This window comes from Chelonia mydas, chromosome 8 (genome assembly GCF_015237465.2).
Source record: "Chelonia mydas isolate rCheMyd1 chromosome 8, rCheMyd1.pri.v2, whole genome shotgun sequence".
Classification (NCBI taxonomy): domain Eukaryota; kingdom Metazoa; phylum Chordata; order Testudines; family Cheloniidae; genus Chelonia; species Chelonia mydas.
The window spans coordinates 86,953,313-86,972,905 of NC_057854.1; the positions used below are offsets into that span (position 1 = coordinate 86,953,313).

The 19,593-nt window shown below is 44.3% G+C and overlaps 1 protein-coding gene across 10 annotated transcripts in view; it reads right to left on the reverse strand.

Annotated features, from left to right (window-relative positions):
* MIER1 (MIER1 transcriptional regulator) overlaps positions 1-11,515 on the reverse strand; it is a 54,762-nt gene extending 43,247 nt beyond the window's left edge. Inside the window, exon 1 of one of the 10 annotated variants that reach the window (XM_043552861.1) lies at positions 11,459-11,515. Coding sequence is in view for 8 of the 10 variants with exons in the window: in XM_043552858.1 (XP_043408793.1) it covers positions 11,081-11,230 (150 nt within the window). In the remaining 2 variants the exon portion in view is untranslated. Of the gene's footprint in view, positions 1-1,578; positions 1,690-10,765; positions 11,021-11,080; positions 11,419-11,458 lie in introns of those variants that run through there. The other 9 variants (XM_043552858.1, XM_043552859.1, XM_037906322.2 and 6 more) reach the window with 9 other exon arrangements.
* Positions 11,516-19,593: the final 8,078 nt, after the last annotated feature.

Sequence of the window (19,593 nt, forward strand, 5' to 3'; positions counted from 1 at the left end):
TTAATGAGTCCCTTGTGTACCTGCTGCAGTATTCCGACATAGTAAGAAATTCAAACTGCTTATTTTAGCTTGGTCAACGATGCTTGAAGAAATGAGTAAACAGAATTACATTTTAGTCCATGCAAATGAGAGGAACATGAGAGGAGGGGAAAAACTACTAAGAAAATTCCAAATAAAAGCCTCATTTTCAAGGATAAATTTCATAGAAGAACTACCAAAGAGACCCTGTGGTATAAATCTGAAATGGGCATATGTAGTGGGAACTCTGGCTAATGCAGGTAGCAGCAAAGTGTAATTTATAATAAACAGCTCAGCTTAATTGAGGTTACCTAGGGTGTTCTCAGAAGCAAAGAAACTAGCCAGTTTCTTAAATTCTGTGGTGTTGCTTAAAAGCATTGTGAACTGCAACAGAAGAATGTTTCACTGCTTGAAGGTAAAAGAGGGGATAAATAAAGAAAAGTCCAGCTACCAATAATCAACTTATGTTCTCCAAAAATCGTCTCTGCAGATCTACACTACACCATGCCATGCCTCACAAGCCATGGAACCAAAGCAATAAGCCATGAGAGAACATGCACTGACTACAGATCAAACACTCCAAACTATGAAGTTACACAGTATCTACCCATCTTTAGCTCCTTTCCATTTCAGCAAAGTATCTGTGTGTGCTAAAGACAAAAAATAAGGGCATTTCTGACAAGGGATGCTTAGTCTGCGCATTTAATACAAGGTTTAGGTCCCAAAAAGGATTTCTCTTTATTGGCAAAGGGTTAAGAAGCAAGGCAGCTTTGAGAAATATTATGCCTGAGTGAGATGAAACTCTACAGCAGCATGGTAGAGATAGGAAGCAGAAAACAGCTGTTGCTTGGATTTTTAGAGTCTGAACTTTTAGGCCCAAATTAAGATCTTTCTGTAAGAAACCCAAAAACGTTATTTTGCCCTTGCCTTGACTAGATTCATGACTTTGCATTGTGCCAAATGGGTAGATTAAGCCCTTAAAAGTGCCCTGTTTGTGGAATGCTCACTCACAGGGTGGATAAAAATCAATGTTAAAAAACCCACACTCCAAAAATGGATTTTAAATAGGATTTTTTATTTAAATTACAAGTTTCTCTTTTAAAAAATGAACCTGTTTAAAATGAAATCTGAATTTAATACAAAATATATTAAGGCCTAAATGTATAATCTCTTTAACAATAAAAAAAATACGCTGAATCCATGAGAGTCTCTATAAAGAACTGAGTTTAAGGCTGCTTTTCTATATAAAGAACGAATCAGGGGAAAAACATCTAACTTTTGAGATCAAGCTTTATAAATATGGCACAATAGGTAGTGCATTGTATTAAGCGCTTGATCTTGTGGGAGACCTAGGACCGTGCTACTGGGAACAAGAGACTGGTAAAGTCATCGCAGGCGTTGGAACCTGGTTTCTGACTCCAGAAAACACCATATATCATCTCATCAGATTCATCCACTGAGCACACCTGGGTGGTCTCATACTCCTATTTTATAGCTTCACTTTACCTGAGCTCTGATTGGCTCAGTTCTCCAATTATGAATATTTGTGATTCCACTAACCATTGAAACTTTCTCTCCAGCTCATGGGAAAAAGAACAGTGATCTGCCCAGTAACTACCAGCCCTTGCTTCTGGATGATTCCGGGTACTTCACGCAAATGGCCTTGCTCTGTCTCCCTGCATGTGCACATGGACAGAGATACAAACAGAAATTAATTTCTCAACTGCCTCCCTCTCTGTCTCTAAGCAAAAGATACTGCAGTGCAAAAGGCATGCAGGTTACATGAGAAGTCTTGGATTGTTATTTTGTTTTTCTGGGGCTGGGAATGGGGCGGGGGAGTTACATAATAAGGGAGAAGCAGCAAAGTGTGGAACTAGAAAGGAGCAACATAATGTCAAAATAGGACCCTGCGGGAAGAAGGGACAACATTCTTGAGAGTGAAGCTTCTACAGTGTTGATTTCAACACCTGAGTGTAAAAACAACCCTACCTAGGAATATTTTCAAGAAATTCCTGTACCTCTGTGTAAAGTAAGGAACATGCACCAAGCATAAACAGTGCAACAAACCGATGGAAGGCCTTGTCGTCAGAATGAAACAACATTATGAAAAATACTCATCAGAAGGCAATGACTGAAGATGATGTGCAAATGTCTGAACAATCTGGACCAACTGATTAGTAAATTTCTATTTGCCCCATTTTTATGGACTGCTGTCCGTGTCTTACTATGCTAGTCTTGATGGATGGAGCAATATACACAATAATGCAGTAACATGTGCTTGTGTGACAACAGATGAAGGGGTTGTCTGTCTCACAGAAACAAACAATGCATCGGCAAATGACTATACAGCAGAATACTTAAAGTAACAGCAGTAAAAGCTATAACAAACTGTGAACAAAAATTCAAGTGTGCAGCTCTGTCACAGTCAATACTGCAAATATAGTAAAGATGAGCAGAAATGTAGGCTTTAATGATGGGAACCTGAAATTTGACAAACAGGTGCAGCGCTCATTTGAGGCATCTTTTAGCCAAAGACTAAAATACAACTCCAGGAATGCAGGAAAAATGTTGCTGAAATTACAAAATACTTCCCTAACAAGTTATTTGTTTCAGCTTCACTGAAGAGAGCAGGAGAAGCCAAACTTGGGGCATCAGAAGAGCTGAGGGAGGGGGAAGTGATTGCTGGGAAGGAGCCTGAGTGTCAAATCGAAAGGGCTGTTGGGTGGGAGAAGTATGGAACAGGTGTTTTTTGGGCGGGGAGAGATTGTTAGGGAGTCTTCACCATACAGATGCTGGCTGACCCCTAGTTTCTCTCATTCAATCAGGCACATTGCCCGTCCTCTTGTGTCCTTGCACCCCCAATCAGCCACCCCTCCTCCCCATGTGTCCCTGCACCCCATCCCCAGGCTGATATAGGACCTCATACTGAAAAATCTTTACTGATTCTGGCCTTCAAACAATCCCCCAACCTCATCAGAAGCAAGCTCCCCACAGAACAAGTCACACCTTTCCTCCTAATGACTGGAGGGGTGTTAACACATTTCAAGGGACCATTCAAGGTGAAGTGGCCTGTTAACTACCTACGCTAAACAATCTGTTCTATATAGTATTTAGCTGGATCACTAAGGGCTTGTCTACACTGGCAATTAACAGTGCTGCAACCTTCTCATTCAGGGGTGTGAAAAAATACCCCTGAGCACAGCAAGCTGCAGAGCTGTAGTGCGTCAGCGTAAACCGTGCCCCCCCAGCGCTCGGAGCTGCACCCCTCGTTGAGGTGGGGTTTTTTTTCTTGTGCTGTGCCACGACCACACAAGAGGTATGTTAAAGCGCCGCCGTAGCAGTGCTTTAGTGATGCCAGTGTAGACTAGCCCTAAGGTTATGTCTACATTAGAAACTTCAAAGTGTTGCCGCGGGTTGCCACACTTTGAAGTGTGAGTGTGGTCACGCGTGAGCGCTGGGAGACAGTCTCCCAGCACTCCTGTTAATCCACCTCCACGAGAGAAATAGCTCGGAGCGTGGCTCCCAGCGCTTGGAGCCTGTCCACATTAGCACTTTAAAGTGCTCAACCTTGCTGCGCTCAGGGAGGTGCTTTTTAACACCCCCGAGACAGCAAGTTAGAGCGCTATAAAATGTAAGTGTAGACAAGCCCTAAGTTTTCCAGATCTGAAGAAGAGCTCTATGGTGAGCTCAAAAACTTGTCTCTCTCACCAACAGACGTTGGTCCAATAAAAGGTATTGCCTCACCCACCTTGTCTCTCTCATATCCTGGGATCAACACAGCTACAACAATACTGCATACAATAATGAAGTTACTGACATTTTGCAAGAAAAAAAACAAAACAGTACACTTTCCTTTACCATTTCATTCTTCGTCATGGAATAAAAATCACTGTTTTATGGATTTATTCCAGGTGTGTAAACACCCAACCATATGAACATCAAAGAGGTTGCACATCAAAGTTTTGAATGTATAGCTAGATCATATACTATAATTGTTTCTATTACAATTTAACTCATACAAAGCACATGGCTCACCACCTTGTAAAACAAACAGCATTTATGCTCATGCAGCTTTTCATCCATTTATTTAGTTACTTCACCCATGACTAAATTGCAGACACCTCAGAGATGGAATGCAGGAGCCATTTAACAGACTACAGCAGTACTACATAACTACTTAGTGCAGGAAGTTAAACACAACTTAATTGACAGGTTTCAGAGTAGCAGCCGTGTTAGTCTGTATTCGCAAAAAGAAAAGGAGTACTTGTGGCACCTTAGAGACTAACCAATTTATCTGAGCATAAGCTTTCATGAGCTACAGCTCACTTCATCGGATGCATAAAAGTGGAAAATGCAGTGAGGATAGATAAGCTATTACCAGCAGGAGAGTAGGGTGGGGGGGAGAGAAAACCTGGATTTGTGCTGGAAATGGCCCACCTTGATTATCATACACATTGTAAGGAGAGTGATCACTTTAGATAAGCTATTACCAGCAGGAGAGTGGGGTGGGGGGAGAGAAAACCTTTTGAAGTGATAAACACCCAATTTTTCATGATGTGTGTATAAAAACATCCTCACTGCATTTTCCACTTTTATGCATCCGATGAAGTGAGCTGTAGCTCACGAAAGCTCATGCTCAAATAAATTGGTTAGTCTCTAAGGTGCCACAAGTACTCCTTTTCTTTTTACAACTTAATTGGTGACTTGGAGGAAACAACCAGCTGAAAGGGTAGACAATACCCTTTGCTCAACATGGTGTGACTTCCTTTTGTTACTTGGATATACAAACTGGAGTCTTGTTAGAACCCTTGTGCATTTCTGTATATTCAGGTAATGGCAGTGTTCAAGAACATTTATCCCCACTTGTGTTTAGCAAAAAGGGGGAACATTTGCTGGATTTGTACTTCCAGGCTAGTGTAAGATTACTACTTGGGTCTACATCTGAACTCCACTTGGAAATTTCAACTAAGTCAAAAAATGGATGCCCACTGAAGAATTTTACACACACTACTCTGACGCTTGAGACTGATTTGGCTTCTTTGTCACCTCCAGATGAAATTTAAGGTGTCGGTCTCAGTTTACGAAGGCTTGTTATTTGGTTACCAGATATTTAAGAGACCACTTCTCCCTCTGTGATTCTCCCAGAAAGCTGAGGTCAGTTGGGATACTTGAGCTTGTATGTCAGGGGCTGGATGCAGTGCATTCTCAGTAGAGGACCCTTGATTACATAATTTCCTTTCATCAGTTACAGCCCAACTTTTACGACTTTCAAAGACTATCCATTTACTTAGACGTTTTCTGAGGAAAGGGTTAGGTAAGATTTTGTTCAGTTTATCAGTTATCAAATTTTAAAATGCTGTGTTATATTTATTGTAAGTTTTCCAAGATAAGTTAATGGGCACAAATTCATACTGAACAAACCAATCTGGGGTTGCAACTACTTAGGAATTTAGATAGGCAGAAACTAATTATCAACACTTGGTCAAGACACCTCACTTTTGCAAAAGCGTGATGAAGAATTTGATGATCACAGTTGGTCAGAACCTCTGCTTTATGTTTCATCTGAAGCACAAGCCTTCAACAGCACAATATCCCAGAAAACCATGCTGAGTAATTAATTTTGTTTTTACTTGAAGACTGACTTGACTGAAGTTTCCTGTAGCAACCTGTGATTCCTTGGAAGTCTCCCACCTTCATACTGTTCAGGCCCATCCCTCCTCAACTTGTGAAATCCAAAGAGCTCATAACCAGAGGTGATATGATTGTAAAAAAACAAGTGACAATACTACTATCTTTCATATAGCATATTGCGTTACTGTTAATTAGAACCCTCTCCCCCCCCCCCCCCCCATGGAAGACAAAATGCTTCACAGAATTACATTATACAGAATTAGGTGGCATAATCAGGGGGAAATGCATGTATTCAACTGAGACTTAAAACAGATGGGAAACACATATAGGAAGGCAGTTCCAGATGCCAAGTGCTGCAAAGGTGAAGGTTCTCATAGCACCATTAATGACAAAGATTGTGGGGGGAGGGGGAGGGGAGTGGGGGTGTCAGTGAGAAAGCTTACTGTCTTAAAAGCTGTGGTATTTAATATGGGCTGACTTATGTTCTTTTTTTAACTAAAGAAACTGCACATACGTAATTACACTTGGACACTATTGCATCACTTTCTCCACAGCCTTTGTACTAAACTAGAATTCTGATTAACAACTGCATACCTATTTTTGAACCTTAAATACTTAAAATGTGGATACCCAATCAAAATAAAAGCTTTTGTAAAACTCTATATATAATGTTAACAGTGAGACTGTCCCCTTCCAGCGAGTGTCAACCCCTTTCCCCATATTAAAAATGCAGAACCACAAAGGGGTATTAATTTCTCTTCGAAAGCTTATAATCAGGGAAAGAGTGAATTAAATTGCATGTATATCATTACTGAATGAATGTACAGTACAACTTCAGAGTAACGAACACCTGAGTTATGAACTGACCAATCAAACACACACCTCAATTGGAACCGGAAGTACACAATCAGGCAGCAGAGACCAAAAAAAAAAAACCCAGCACAGTACTGTGTTATACTACTAAAGAAATAAGTTTTAAAGCTGAGTTAAATGAATGTTCAGCTATAAACTCTTGAAAGAACAATGTTTTGTTCAGAGTTACGAACATTTCAGAGAGTTATAAACAACCTCCATGCCCGAGGTATTTGTAACTCTGAGGTTCTACTGTATAAGCCAAATGTTTCTTTAAACCTACTGCTCTTAGAGTTAATACTACTTCTCTATCTCAAAGAAAGCTGGAAGGCTAAATTCACTGAAATTTGGCAGGTGCTCCGATACCACAGAAATGCCTATAAATAAAATAAAATAAAATAAATAAATGTAGTCATTAGTAACTAAAGCCTAGCTGTAAATGGATACAAGAAAAAAAATGGAAGCTAAAAAAAGGAACATTCAAACCAGTATTAACTTCTAAAAAAATAGTTTCACTTTTGCAGATAAAAATCGGTTTCATTTTCTAGTCCCATTTACTAGCATAATGGGGTTTGCGTTCCCGTCAACAGAAACTGTTTCAAGCCCAACGTTCCATTAAATTAAAAATAATCCACAAAGTCTTTTCATATTCATATTATATTTGTTCAACATTTTAAGTCTATAATTTTGGTCTTAAAAAGCTAGCTGTTTGTCTCAAGCACAACAGTTTATGATACTTCCTCACTTAAAGTATATCTATACTGCAGCTGGAAGCTTGCTTCTCAGAGCGCATAGACAGAAATGCACTAGGTCAGCATGAGCTAGGGTGCAAAACACAGCAGCGTAGCCTCGGGTAGCCCAGGCAGCAGTGTGGGCTAGCCCCCTGATACAAACCCACCCGGACACCCCAGGTACACATATGAGTTACTACCTGTGCTGTGCTGGCTACACAGCTATTTTTGGCACACTAGCTCAAGCAGAGCTAGTACGTCTGTCTATCCCCTCTGGAAAGCGCATTCCCCACTGCAGTGCAGACATATCTTTAGGGTGAGACTGTACTGCCCCTAGGAGGGTCAGCGCTAAATTCACAGCCTGGGGAAGAGAGGGATAATGTAGTTTTAAGACACCTTTGAGCCCTTCTGATCCTCGGCTTTTTCCTGGCCCCTGGTGTAATTTAGGCAGCCCTCAGGGCCTAAGTTATTGGCAACCTTTCTCCACAGTGCTGCTTGAGATGACCCCATTTAGTCAAATTTAGTCTAAACTTCCAATCTGAAGGCAAAGAAAATCTCTCAATACCGTTCCTACACAGTTCAGAATCTGAAATGACATTCACCCAGAAGTGTAAAAATTGCCGTTTCAGCTCCAGTGCTTCCCAACCCTATAACCTTCCAGTCTTACACCCAGTACACCTGTTACCATCACCTACAAAGACAGCATTATAGCAGCATCTTCCTCAGCTCCTGTACCACAGAAATCCTTCTACAGCCTGATCCAGGCCTTCTGGAGCCCCTTTATGCTGCTCTAGAACTTTCACATGGCATCAAAGGGTCAGAGTGGGGATGAGGATCTCCATCTAAGTCCACATTCCTAGAAACATCAAAGTTTTAAAATAAAGCTCTCTGAAGTTCTCCTGTGGCCTCTGAACAATTTTTCTTGTATCCATTAGCAAAATATCAAGTTCAACAGAATATAAGTATACCTCCAGAACAAGGCACATGAATATGAAATTAAAAAAAAAAATTCATGTTTCACCAGCTACACCAAGATGGCTTTCTACAGCTCTATCTATATGCACTCTGCAGCACTGAGAATTGTATCATCTGTTACAATGCGAATACATGTGGAAAATACAGTACAGAACAGGGGTTGGCAACCTTTCAGAAGTGGTGTGCCGTGTCTTCATTTGTTCACTCTAATTTAAGGTTTCGTGTGCCAGTAACATATTTTAATATTTTTAGAAGGTCTCTTACTATAAGTCTGTAATATATAACTAAACTATTGTTGTATGTAAAGCAAATAAGGTTTTTAAAATGTTTAAGAAACTTCATTTAAAATTAAACTAAAATACAGAGCCCCCTGGACCGGTGGCCAGGACCCGGGCAGTGAGCGCGCCACTGAAAATCAGCTTGTGTGCCATAGTTGCCCACCTCTGGTATAGAAAATAACTTTGGAAAGTAATGCAGAAAGTACCAGTTACTGGCTCCCGCAACAACATGGTGAATACTTCAGTTCACACCAGTGTAGTATGCAAAAGAATTGAGAACTAACACCAGTATTTAATTGACAAAATAAGCAATCAATTAGTGAGACTTTAACACACATAGATCCCAAACATGTCCAAAACATCTCTGTGGCCTTGAAGATATGAGAGAAGAGGGGAGTTACATACTTGAATTTCTTGCAGGTTATGAAAATACTGAGGGAGACGATCTGTGACTCTCATCGACCCTCAAGGTATTGAGAGAAAAAATGAAGGTGTTTATTTCCCAACTGTGGTGACACTGAGGATATCATAAACATATTGAGCACCTTATAGCACAGACTTCCGCTGCAGGAAGGGGCCTGAATGCCAAATCAGAATCTTCACAGGGCAGAGGAGGGGTGGAGGGAAGGAATACACACTGAAAAAAGAAAACTCTCCCCAAGTTAAAACAAGAGGAGGGATGAAAAAGAGGAGGTTTCATAACCCATAGTTTAAAAAATAACAGAGCTGATAAACAGTCTTTACTCTAAAGACGGAGTGGGCTCCCTGAGTTGAAAAGACAATTGTTTCTAAAGACACTCTCCCTCTACAGAAGGGCTTTACTGTGTGAATTGCAAATGAACATTTCCAATATCATTCACTGAAATGGTTCTACCACCATACTAGTTGAAACTTCCAATTCCAAGTCAAAGAAAACCTCAGCAACATTTCTACTCCCTCTATCCAGAACATGAAATCAGCAATTCCCCAAGAAGGGTAAAACATTGTCCTTCTGTATCTCATCAGAAGAAGCAAATCCCTGCCACACAAACCTCAAGTAAGCCTTTTTTACACCACATCATACACGACCCACAAAACAGAAGAACTATACAGTAACTCCTCACTTAAAGTTGTCCCAGTTAACACTGTTTCATTATTAGGCTGCTGATCTATTCCAGAACATGCTCGTTTAAAGTCGTGCAATGTTCCATTATAAGGTTGTTTGACTCGCCCCACTCCGCCCACCTGGCATTCCAGCTGGGGAGCGGGTAAGCCCTGGACCCTGCTCCCTGGCTGGAGGGCCAGGCGGGCGGAATGGGGCAAGACCCCAAATCCCAACCCCACTCCCCAGCTGGAGCAGGGAAAGCCCCTGTGCCCCGACCCCACTATGCCCCTGTCTCAACCAAGCTCCACAATCATAATTGGGGGAGTACAGTATTAAACTGTTTGTTTAAAATTATTTAAAACTTATATTGTATATGTATATAATGTCTTTTGCCTGGTGAAAAAAAATTCCCTTGAACCTAACCCTCGCCCCCCCCCCCCGCCATTTACATTAATTCTTATGGGGAAATTGGATTAGTTTAACATCGTTTTGCTTAAAGTAGCATTTTTCAGGAACAGAACTACAACGTTAAGTGAGGAGTTACTATAGATAGCTCTTCCCCATTCTCCCCACTTGGAGACCCCAGAGTAAGGGGGAGCTCTTCCTTCCTTCCTTCCCCACCAGGAAAAGCAGGCACACACTGCAGGAGCTACCCACCCACGCCATAGGACTAGGCCACCTAAACCCAGGTTGGCTGCCTCCACTCCTGCCATAGGAGTGGCACCCCTCACCCAGCCTCCCCACCCCAGGACTTGCTGGCTGCCTCCCCACCTCCCCTAATGGTAGCGCGCCCCCCGCGAGGCGGGCCACGCACCCCTTCTCCCAAGACCTCCCATGGCGGCAGCGGCCCCCCCCCGTGGCGCTCCCCCCCATAGGGGAGGCGCCCGCCCCCCCCCCATAGGGGAGGCGCCCGCCCCCCCCCCATAGGGGAGGCGCCCCCGTCCTCGCCTCAGGGTATGGCTCCGGGCCCCGGGGCAGCAAGGGGCGCGCCTCTAAACTCACGCAGCACAACCCCCCTGTCCCGGCGTAGGACCCCCGGCCACCAGGGGCGGGGCCCCTGTCCCGGGGCAGGGGCCCGTGAAAGAGCTACAGGGCGGCCTCCCCTCCCAGGTAACTAACTTGTGGGAAGCTCCTCCCGGCCGCAGCGCCGCGCAACAAGTTCCCGGCCAGCCCCCGCCCCAGAGCCGGGCTCTTACCTCCGCCATGTTCACTCAGCGGGCGGGACAGGGAGTGGGTAGGGTCACATCGCCGCCGCGGCGAAGGAAGCGGCACCGGCGGCGGCGGGTCACGGTCTGTGCGGCGGCCGGGGGGGGGGGGAGCCGCCGGGGGGCAAAGACACTAACGTCACTGCGTACAGGCGGCGGGCGCGCCCCCGACAGCACCCAGTGCACGCTTCAGGCCGGGCCCGTGCGCGCCCCCACACCGGAACGCGCGCTCCCAAGACGTACAGTACACAGCGGACGGATGGAACGTAGAGAACAGAAAGCCCCGCCTTATCAGGTTCTACTCACCAGCAAACAGGGAAATCCTTCTTCCCGCCCCCAGCGGTGCAGGCCCCTGGCCGTCAGAGCCCCTCGGCCTTCAGGGCTTGGCGCTCGTCTTAGGTCTAGGCTCCAGCGTGCGAGGGCAGCCCCGGCTGGCATATGGTGCCGGAACCCCATGTCACTAGATAGCACCACCCCTCCCCCTCTAGTGTCGCTCACGAGTCTAGCAAAAGAGCAGGTCCCTCTGCTGCGCTCGCAAATGGTGGTGTCAGTCACCTACAAACAGGGATCACTTGAATAACCAGCATACGTACTCTCCCTTCCCTGGTACAAATCACCAGCCCATATACATCCCATCCCACCCCACCCCGTGCAAATCAAGACACCAGGACATACAGTACTCACGTTCCCCAAAGCAATGTAAATCACCTGCACGCATACGTCCTCTTCCCCCTCTCCCTTCCCAGTGAAATCAATAGCACACATTCACCTCACACGCAAATCACCAGCACAGGTACACCCCCAATGCAAATCACCAACCAACAAACAGGATTCACGCTCGTCTAAATCACCAGCAAATTATTATTTACAGTATCAGTACTGCCAACATCAAGTATTTAAAAATCATGAGACAGGTCCCAAACAATCATGCAATCAGCTTAAAAATTAGATTAAAAATATATATTTAGGATTTAGGGACTTTTTTTTGCCTTCCGTTTCTCTGTCTTTAAGATGCGCTCATTTCATGTTTTTAAGTCTTTTCTACAACCATGAGAACCAGAAACTTGCTTTACAAAAAGGAAAAACCAAAGCTGAGAGTATCATGTAATAACATGACTCCAGGAGCTGGGGCTATAAGTAAAGTATCATAATACCTGTGATACAATCATAACAACTGGCAGCACTGCGTAGTGCCTATGGACACCAATCTTGACTGAGGCGTCACTGTGCTAGGCACTGTACAAACGTAGTAAGAGACAGTCCATTATCCAAAGAATTTACCATCTAAACAGCTAAAACAGATGAAGGGTGAGAGTGGTCTCCTCTCCCCGGTGTAAGGCTCCAGTAAATAGGGTCTCACCGGGCACAAGTCAAAAGGATGTGCATCTGTCTTAAATTGCAACAACTAAGCTTTGTTTACTTTTGTAATTAATTAAGACAAAGGACAATAGAAGCATAATAACTTGCTTTAATTTAGGACAATCAATTTTTTTTAAAATGTCTACATAGATGTCAGACTCAAAATCACAATTCAGATTTTACCGATATTCTGAGTATAGGATCTGTGACAATCTGTTGGGGAGCTCATTAGCACTGTAAGGAATGTTTGCTTTGTGAGCTGGTTCATGCATGTACTATAAACGCCAATTAGGGCTGCCAAGCCTGATTGCCCTGATAATACCTCAGCAGAAGTCAGTGATGTTTTCTGTAGACTGGCAAAAGATTATATTAACCAGTACAAATGGAAGATAAGACCTTATGTGAGGTACAGCATAACTAACTGGCTTAAAACAGAAACAAATATAAATTAAATATAACCACACTAAAAAGTACACTCACATTTTCTATGAATATTAGTTCTGTTTATTCTAGATTCCCTATATCACTTGTATCAGGTCATTGGCATTTTTTTTTTCAAATAGATTAAGCAGTGGTGCAAATTTAGGCCTTAATCCCACAAACATTTAGACCTAAGCTGCACTACAAATTTAGATCAACATAAACTGCCTTGCATTGACCTACTTGGTGGGAGGGATAGCTCAGTGGTTTGAGCATTAGCCTGCTAAACCCAGGGTTGTAAGCTCAATCTTTGAGGGGGCCATTTAGGGATCTGGGGCAAAAATTGGGGATTGATCCTGCTTTGAGCAGGGGGTTGCACTAGATGACTTCCTGAGGTCCCTTCCAACCCTGATATTCTATGTACAAACATGAGTGTTTCATTATGCCAACACAGTAACATCACCTCCCAGAGCAGCACTGGTCGATATAGTCAGATCAATGCAGCACAAGTGTAGACACCGTGTTACCTATGTCGACTCTAACAGTCCTCCAGCAACTGTCTCACAATGCCTGACACTGACTTCCCTGGTCACAATTGTTAACTCCCATGCCCAGGGATCATGGAAACTGCAAGCCCCGCCCTGCCTTAAAACCCTGTGAATTTTTGAAATGCCTTTTCCTGATTGTGCATCTTGGTGAGCGCAGCTCTCCACTATTATGCGCAACTGCCCAGCTGACCATGCCGGCTACATGCGTCAGACACACTCTGGGCTGAAACAGGCAAGAGATATTAGATCTTCTCTGCCTGCGGAGAGAAGAGACTATGTAAGCACAGCTATGGACCAGCCATAGAAACATGGACATCTATGAGAGATTGTATGGAGAATGCAGGAGAATGGGTATGACAGGGATCAGCCCAGTGCTGTGTGAAAGCAAAGAAACTACATTAAGCATATCATAAGGCTAGGGAAAATCATAATCGGTCTGGTGCCAAGCTGCACATCTGCTGCTTTCACAAAGCTGCATGCCATACTTGAGGAAGATCCGACACCCCAGCACACCACTATGAATACTTCCAAGTGAACAACCAGGTGGAGGTGGAGGAAGAGAAGGAGGATGGGAGACATGTGACCGGGGCGGGGCGGGGGGGCGGTGTCCAGCTGTGCCGCAAGCCAGGACATGTTTGAGGCTCCATCGCAGTCCGATCATTTGAGCATGGGTGAGCCTGATGCAGGGGAAGGAACCTTGGAAATGTGTGTAAATTCATTCCCATTACAGTGCTGGTATCCCCAACTTAGCAGGATACAGCTATCAACTTTTCATTAATTTACTTGTACTAGAAAAGGTACAATAAAGAGAGTTAAAGTTGTTAACTGCTTTTCATTCCCCTCAGGAGTTAGTCAGGGGCCCTTGCGGAGCAGTTTGTTTATGTGCACAAGAATGTCCCTTCAATCCTTCTGAGAGATTTTGATGAAACTTCCATGAAGGTACTCTGCAATCCTCTCCCGAAGGTTTCTAGGGATAGTAGCCTTATTTCTTTCTCCGTGGTAGGATACTTACCCATGCCAGTCAGAGATAACGTCATCAGGTACCATTGCAGTAAACAGGCTAGCAACATACGGGCCCCTGATAGCTTCCGGTCACCAACAGCAACTGTTTTCTCTGTGCCTTTATTCCCCGAGTCAGGAGATATCAGCTAAAATCACCACCAACTGTGGAAAATGGTGCCAGTATTCAGTGCCGTTGCCTCACATTCCCATATAGTTTCATGCAACCGAACAATTCCCTCCTCATTTCCCTCACCCCTGACAGGCTTTACTCGCTATGGATGGTGCTGTGAGTGGCACTATGCACAGTCACTGCGAAGCAGAAGTGTCATGAGCAAGTCTTGTTTAAAACTTATGAGGAACAAGGGAAGACAGTTATGAATTTTAATTTTTGATTTCTGTTATGACAATACTGACAATGGTAATGCTATGTTTTATTTGTAGGTATGGCCATTTTAGCCTTGAGGAGTTCCCCCTCTGAACCCATGTAATGCTTGAGCTAGATAAGGAGGAGAAAAAAGAGGACTCTATGACATGTTCTGCGAAATCCTGCAAGCCACTGCTGCATCAGACCATGAACAGAGGGCTTGGAAGATGAATACTGCAGACTGTAGAGAGCGGGAAAGAGCTGACAGCAGAAAGGTCCAGGAGGCCTATCAGGAAAAGGAGAGGGAGATGCACCAGGACATAATTGGGCTTCTCTGTCAGCAAACACAGATGCTGCAACCTTTGTAGACCTATAGGTTCAACAATGCCAGGCTCGCCTCTCTTTGCAGTCCATGAAGAATTGTAGCATAGAAGCTCCTTATATGCCCCCCCTCAGCATTCCATGTGGCATCAGGGACCGCATCCCTAACCCTGCCATTCCATCCTGTGAGACAGTAAGGACAATCACAGCTTCACACAAACTGACGTGTGGGAGCCACAGTTGGTGTATGTGTAGCTAAAATGGACACGAATGTTCCTTCCTCTTTTTTATGCTCTCTCCTAAATTTATTAGGTTTTTAATGTACTTACTTCTAACTCTTTTGTTTGGAAAATAATTAATCTTTATTACTTTCCAACAGGTCTGCATAATGCCTGGTGGCAGTGAAAGCAGTGGTATCGTACATTGTGACACAACCCATAGGACCAGTGAAAAACACAGTATAATAATCTTAAATTTACAGCAAGCACCACGACATTAATAGGTGCATTGTCAGTGTTACATTCATAGATGTACAGTGAGAACATACAGTTCCAAACAGGCCCCCAAACTGCAGGGTCAGGTAGAGCACAGTAAACCACAACGTATTACTGTGCCTCGCTGCTAAAGTGCTCTCTCAAAGCCTCCCTGAGCTGTATAGCTGCATGTTGAGCTCGTCAGAGAGCCCCTGTGTCTGGCTGTTCAGACTGAGCAGACAGCCATTCTCTCTCCAACTCAGCAACAGCTTTTCCCCCTGTGCTTCACAGATAATATGCAGGACACAACAAGCAGCTATAACCATTGAGATACTTTTTTTCACTGCGATCCATTCTTGTGAATAAACAACACCAGCGCCCCTTCAGTCTACCAAAAGCAACTGTCATTCTGCACCTGCTGAGCCAGTAGGTGAACTTTCTTTGGTGCTGTCGAGGTGGCCGGTGTATGTCTTCATGAACCAGGGAAGTAAGGCGTAGGCCAAGTCCCCCAGGATGACTATTGGCATTTCAACCTCGCCAGTGATAATCTGCCAGTTGGGAAATCTGCTTGTAGCTTTCTGAACAGTCCTGCGTTCTTGTGTCATACATGTTCCCTGACCAGCCAGCATTGTTGGTGAAGCGTCCCCCATGCATAACCATAGAAAAATAGCTCTCTCTGTTGATATACTCTGTGGGTGATCTGGTGCCAAAATAGAGATATGTGCACCGTCTTTCGCTCCATCTCATTTTGGGAACCCTCCATTATGTCCTGCACATTGCCGAGAGTCTCAGTGCTGTGTAGCAGGAGACAATTAATGGCCCTGCAGACTTGCATGACAACAGCCCCCACGGTGGATTTTCCAGTTCCAAACGGATTTCCCACTGACTAGTAGCAATCCAACATGGGAAGTTTCCACAGTACGATCGCCACTTGCTTCTCCACTATCAGTGCAGCTCTTATTTTTGGTGTCCCTGCGCTGCAAGGCTGGGGTGAGCTTGGAACATAGATCCGGGAATGTGGCTTTGAACATCCGAAAGTTCTGCAGCCACTGCTCATCATCCCGAGCCTGCATTTGTTTCTTAGGCCCAGAAGTGGTGCTCCACCTTTTGCAGCTGCTCTGTGAGCACCACCAACAATCTTGAATTGGTTCTCTCTGTCCCCCACAGCAATCTGCCCTCCAGGAAATCATCATGTTCCCCACAGTTCTTGTTGTGGTTCTGCAAGGATCGTGCATCCTGTGCTTGCAGTGCTCATGACACCAGTGCAGCAGAGCTGTGCAGGCTCCATGCTTTGGTTAGAGATGGTGGACAGTGAAACTTCCTGTGCTGGTTTGTGGGATTTTCAAAACAGGTGCAAAAATTATGGGATGGAGATGGCATTATGGGCTGGAGAAAATTGCATGATGGGAACTGGACCCTGCATTCCCAGTCACCACTGCACTACTCATTTCTGCCCTGCCATGTGTTGTCAAAGCAGTGTTCTGGCGGTGGCAAGTTGCACACTGAGATACCACTACACTTTACATCACACTCCTGGTGAGTATGTGCACCACTGCCACAAAGAGGCAAGTACGCATGAGCATAAGCAATATACTAACTGCTACAGCTTTAGGCTGACGTAACTTGTTTACAAAAGTTTGTAATGTAGACATGCCCCTACTCACAGGTTAACTTTACATAGGTGAGTAGTCTCATCGAAGATGAAGCAAATAGGTCCTCTAACAACCTGTGTTCACCATTTCCTACTCTATGTAACAGTGTTGGATGGGATATAACTAGCAGAGGAAACCTCTAGATCCCACATTTGTCCAATCCCAATACGGCCTGTTTGCCCTGAAGTTTCTGAGAATATGGCTACATTGCAGCTGCTACAGTGGCACAGCTATGGTGATGCAGCTGTGCCACTGTAGCACCATACTGTAGACACTTCCTACATCAACAGAAGGGGTTTTCTGTGGATTTAATTAATCCGTCTCTCTTAGGCCTGGTTATATGAGGAAATTAGGTTGGTATGTCACTTGGGGTGTGAAAAATCTATACTCCTGAGTGACACAGTTAAACCAACCTAATCCCTGGTGTAGACAGCGCTAGGTTGATGGGAGAATTCTCCTGTCAATCTAGCTACCACCTTTCGGGGAGGTGAAGTACCCACCCCAATGGAAGAACCCCTCCCGTTAGTGTGGGTAGTATCTTCCCTGAAGCTCTAACACAGCGCAGCTGCAGCAGTGCACTATAGGGATTTATGTATAGACAAGACCTGAGAAGCAGTAGCTTGGTTGACAGAAAAATTCTTCCATTGACCTAGCAGAGTCTACACCAAGGGCTAGGTCAACCTAATTACAATGCTCAGAGTGCGGAATTTGTCACAGCCCTGACTGACATAGCTAGGTTGATCTAATTGTTAAGTGTAGCTGAGGTCTAAGTAATAGTCATATCTTCCATTCAGGTCCATCTAGGCAGGCTCCAGCACTGTTCAATAGTGGGTATAATGTCACCACCAGAAGTAATGGTGGGCTGTCACACAAACTTTCTAGAAAGGCAAGTTAGAGCATATGTGCCACGGGTCCAAAAGGCTGGCATTAGGAATAATCTTAGAAAGGGGGACACTGTATTATGTACAGTACTTTGGAAAAGTCTGTCATTCTAATTTGCTGTTGCTGTCTACAGCCCGTATAAACACATAATAGGTAGATCATGCAGCCTGTTTTCCCCTGAATTTATCTATGGTCAAAGGACACCATGTTTTCTACAAAAGCAAATAAATTAGTATTAACCACAAAGCCAAACCAAGGCATTTTGATTATCAATAGTACCTAGAGGCTCTGACCAAGACCAGGGCCCCATTGTGGTAGGCACTGTAAGAGACAGCAAGTGACAGTCCCTCCTCCCAAGGAGCTTAACAGCCTAAAGACTGGCAAAGTGTTGGAGAAAGGAAATGTTATTAGCCCTATTTATAGATGGTGCATAGAGCTTAAGTGACATGGGAAATTTGTGACAGCCAGGAATTAAACACAGGTCTAGTGCTTTAACCACAAGAGCATTCTCGACTATACAAGAATGGTCCAGTCCACACAAGAGATCCTCTTCCTGGACACTACAGTGCTAATAAACGATGGTCACATAAACACCACCCTATACCGGAAACCTACTGACCCGCTATTCCTACCTACATGCCTCCAGCTTTCACCCTGACCACACCACACGATCCATTGTCTACAGCCAAGCTCTGCGATACAACCGCATTTGCTCCAACCCCTCAGACAGAGACAAACACCTACAAGATCTCTATCAAGCATTCTTACAACTACAATACCCACCTGCGGAAGTGAAGAAACAGATTGACAGAGCCAGAAGAGTTCCCAGAAGTCACCTACTACAGGACAGGCCTAACAAAGAAAATAACAGAATGCCACTAGCCGTCACCTTCAGCCCCCAACTAAAACCCCTCCAATGCATTATTAAGGATCTACAACCTATCCTGAAGGATGACCAACACTCTCACAAATCTTGGGAGACAGGCCAGTCCTTGCCTACAGACAGCCCCCCAACCTGAAGCGAATACTCACCAGCAACCACATACCACACAACAGAACCACTAACCCAGGAACCTATCCTTGCAACAAAGCCCGTTGCCAACTGTGCCCACATATCTATTCAGGGGACACCATCACAGGGCCTAATAACATCAGCCACACTATCAGAGGCTCATTCACCTGCACATCTACCAATGTGATATATGCCATCATGTGCCAGCAATGCCCCTCTGCCATGTACATTGGTCAAACTGGACAGTCTCTATGTAAAAGAATAAATGGACACAAATCAGATGTCAAGAATTATAACATTCATAAACCAGTCGGAGAACACTTCAATCTCCCTGGTCACGCAATCACAGACATGAAAGTTGCGATATTACAACAGAAAAACTTCAAAACCAGACTCCAGCGAGAGACTGTTGAATTGGAATTCATTTGCAAATTGGATACAATTAACTTAGGCTTGAATAGAGACTGGGAGTGGCTAAGTCATTATGCAAGGTAACCTATTTCCCCTTGTTTTTTCCAACCCCCCGTTCCTCAGACGTTCTTGTTAAACCCTGGATTTGTGCTGGAAATGGCCCACCTTGATTATCATACACATTGTAAGGAGAGTGATCACTTTAGATAAGCTATTACCAACAGGAGAGTGGGTTTGTGTGTGTAAAAAAAAGGGGGGGGAGAAAACCTGGATTTGTGCTGGAAATGGTCCAACTTGATTATCATACATATTGTAAGGAGAGTGATCACTTTAGATAAGCTATTACCAGCAGGAGAGTGGGGTGCGGGGAGAGAA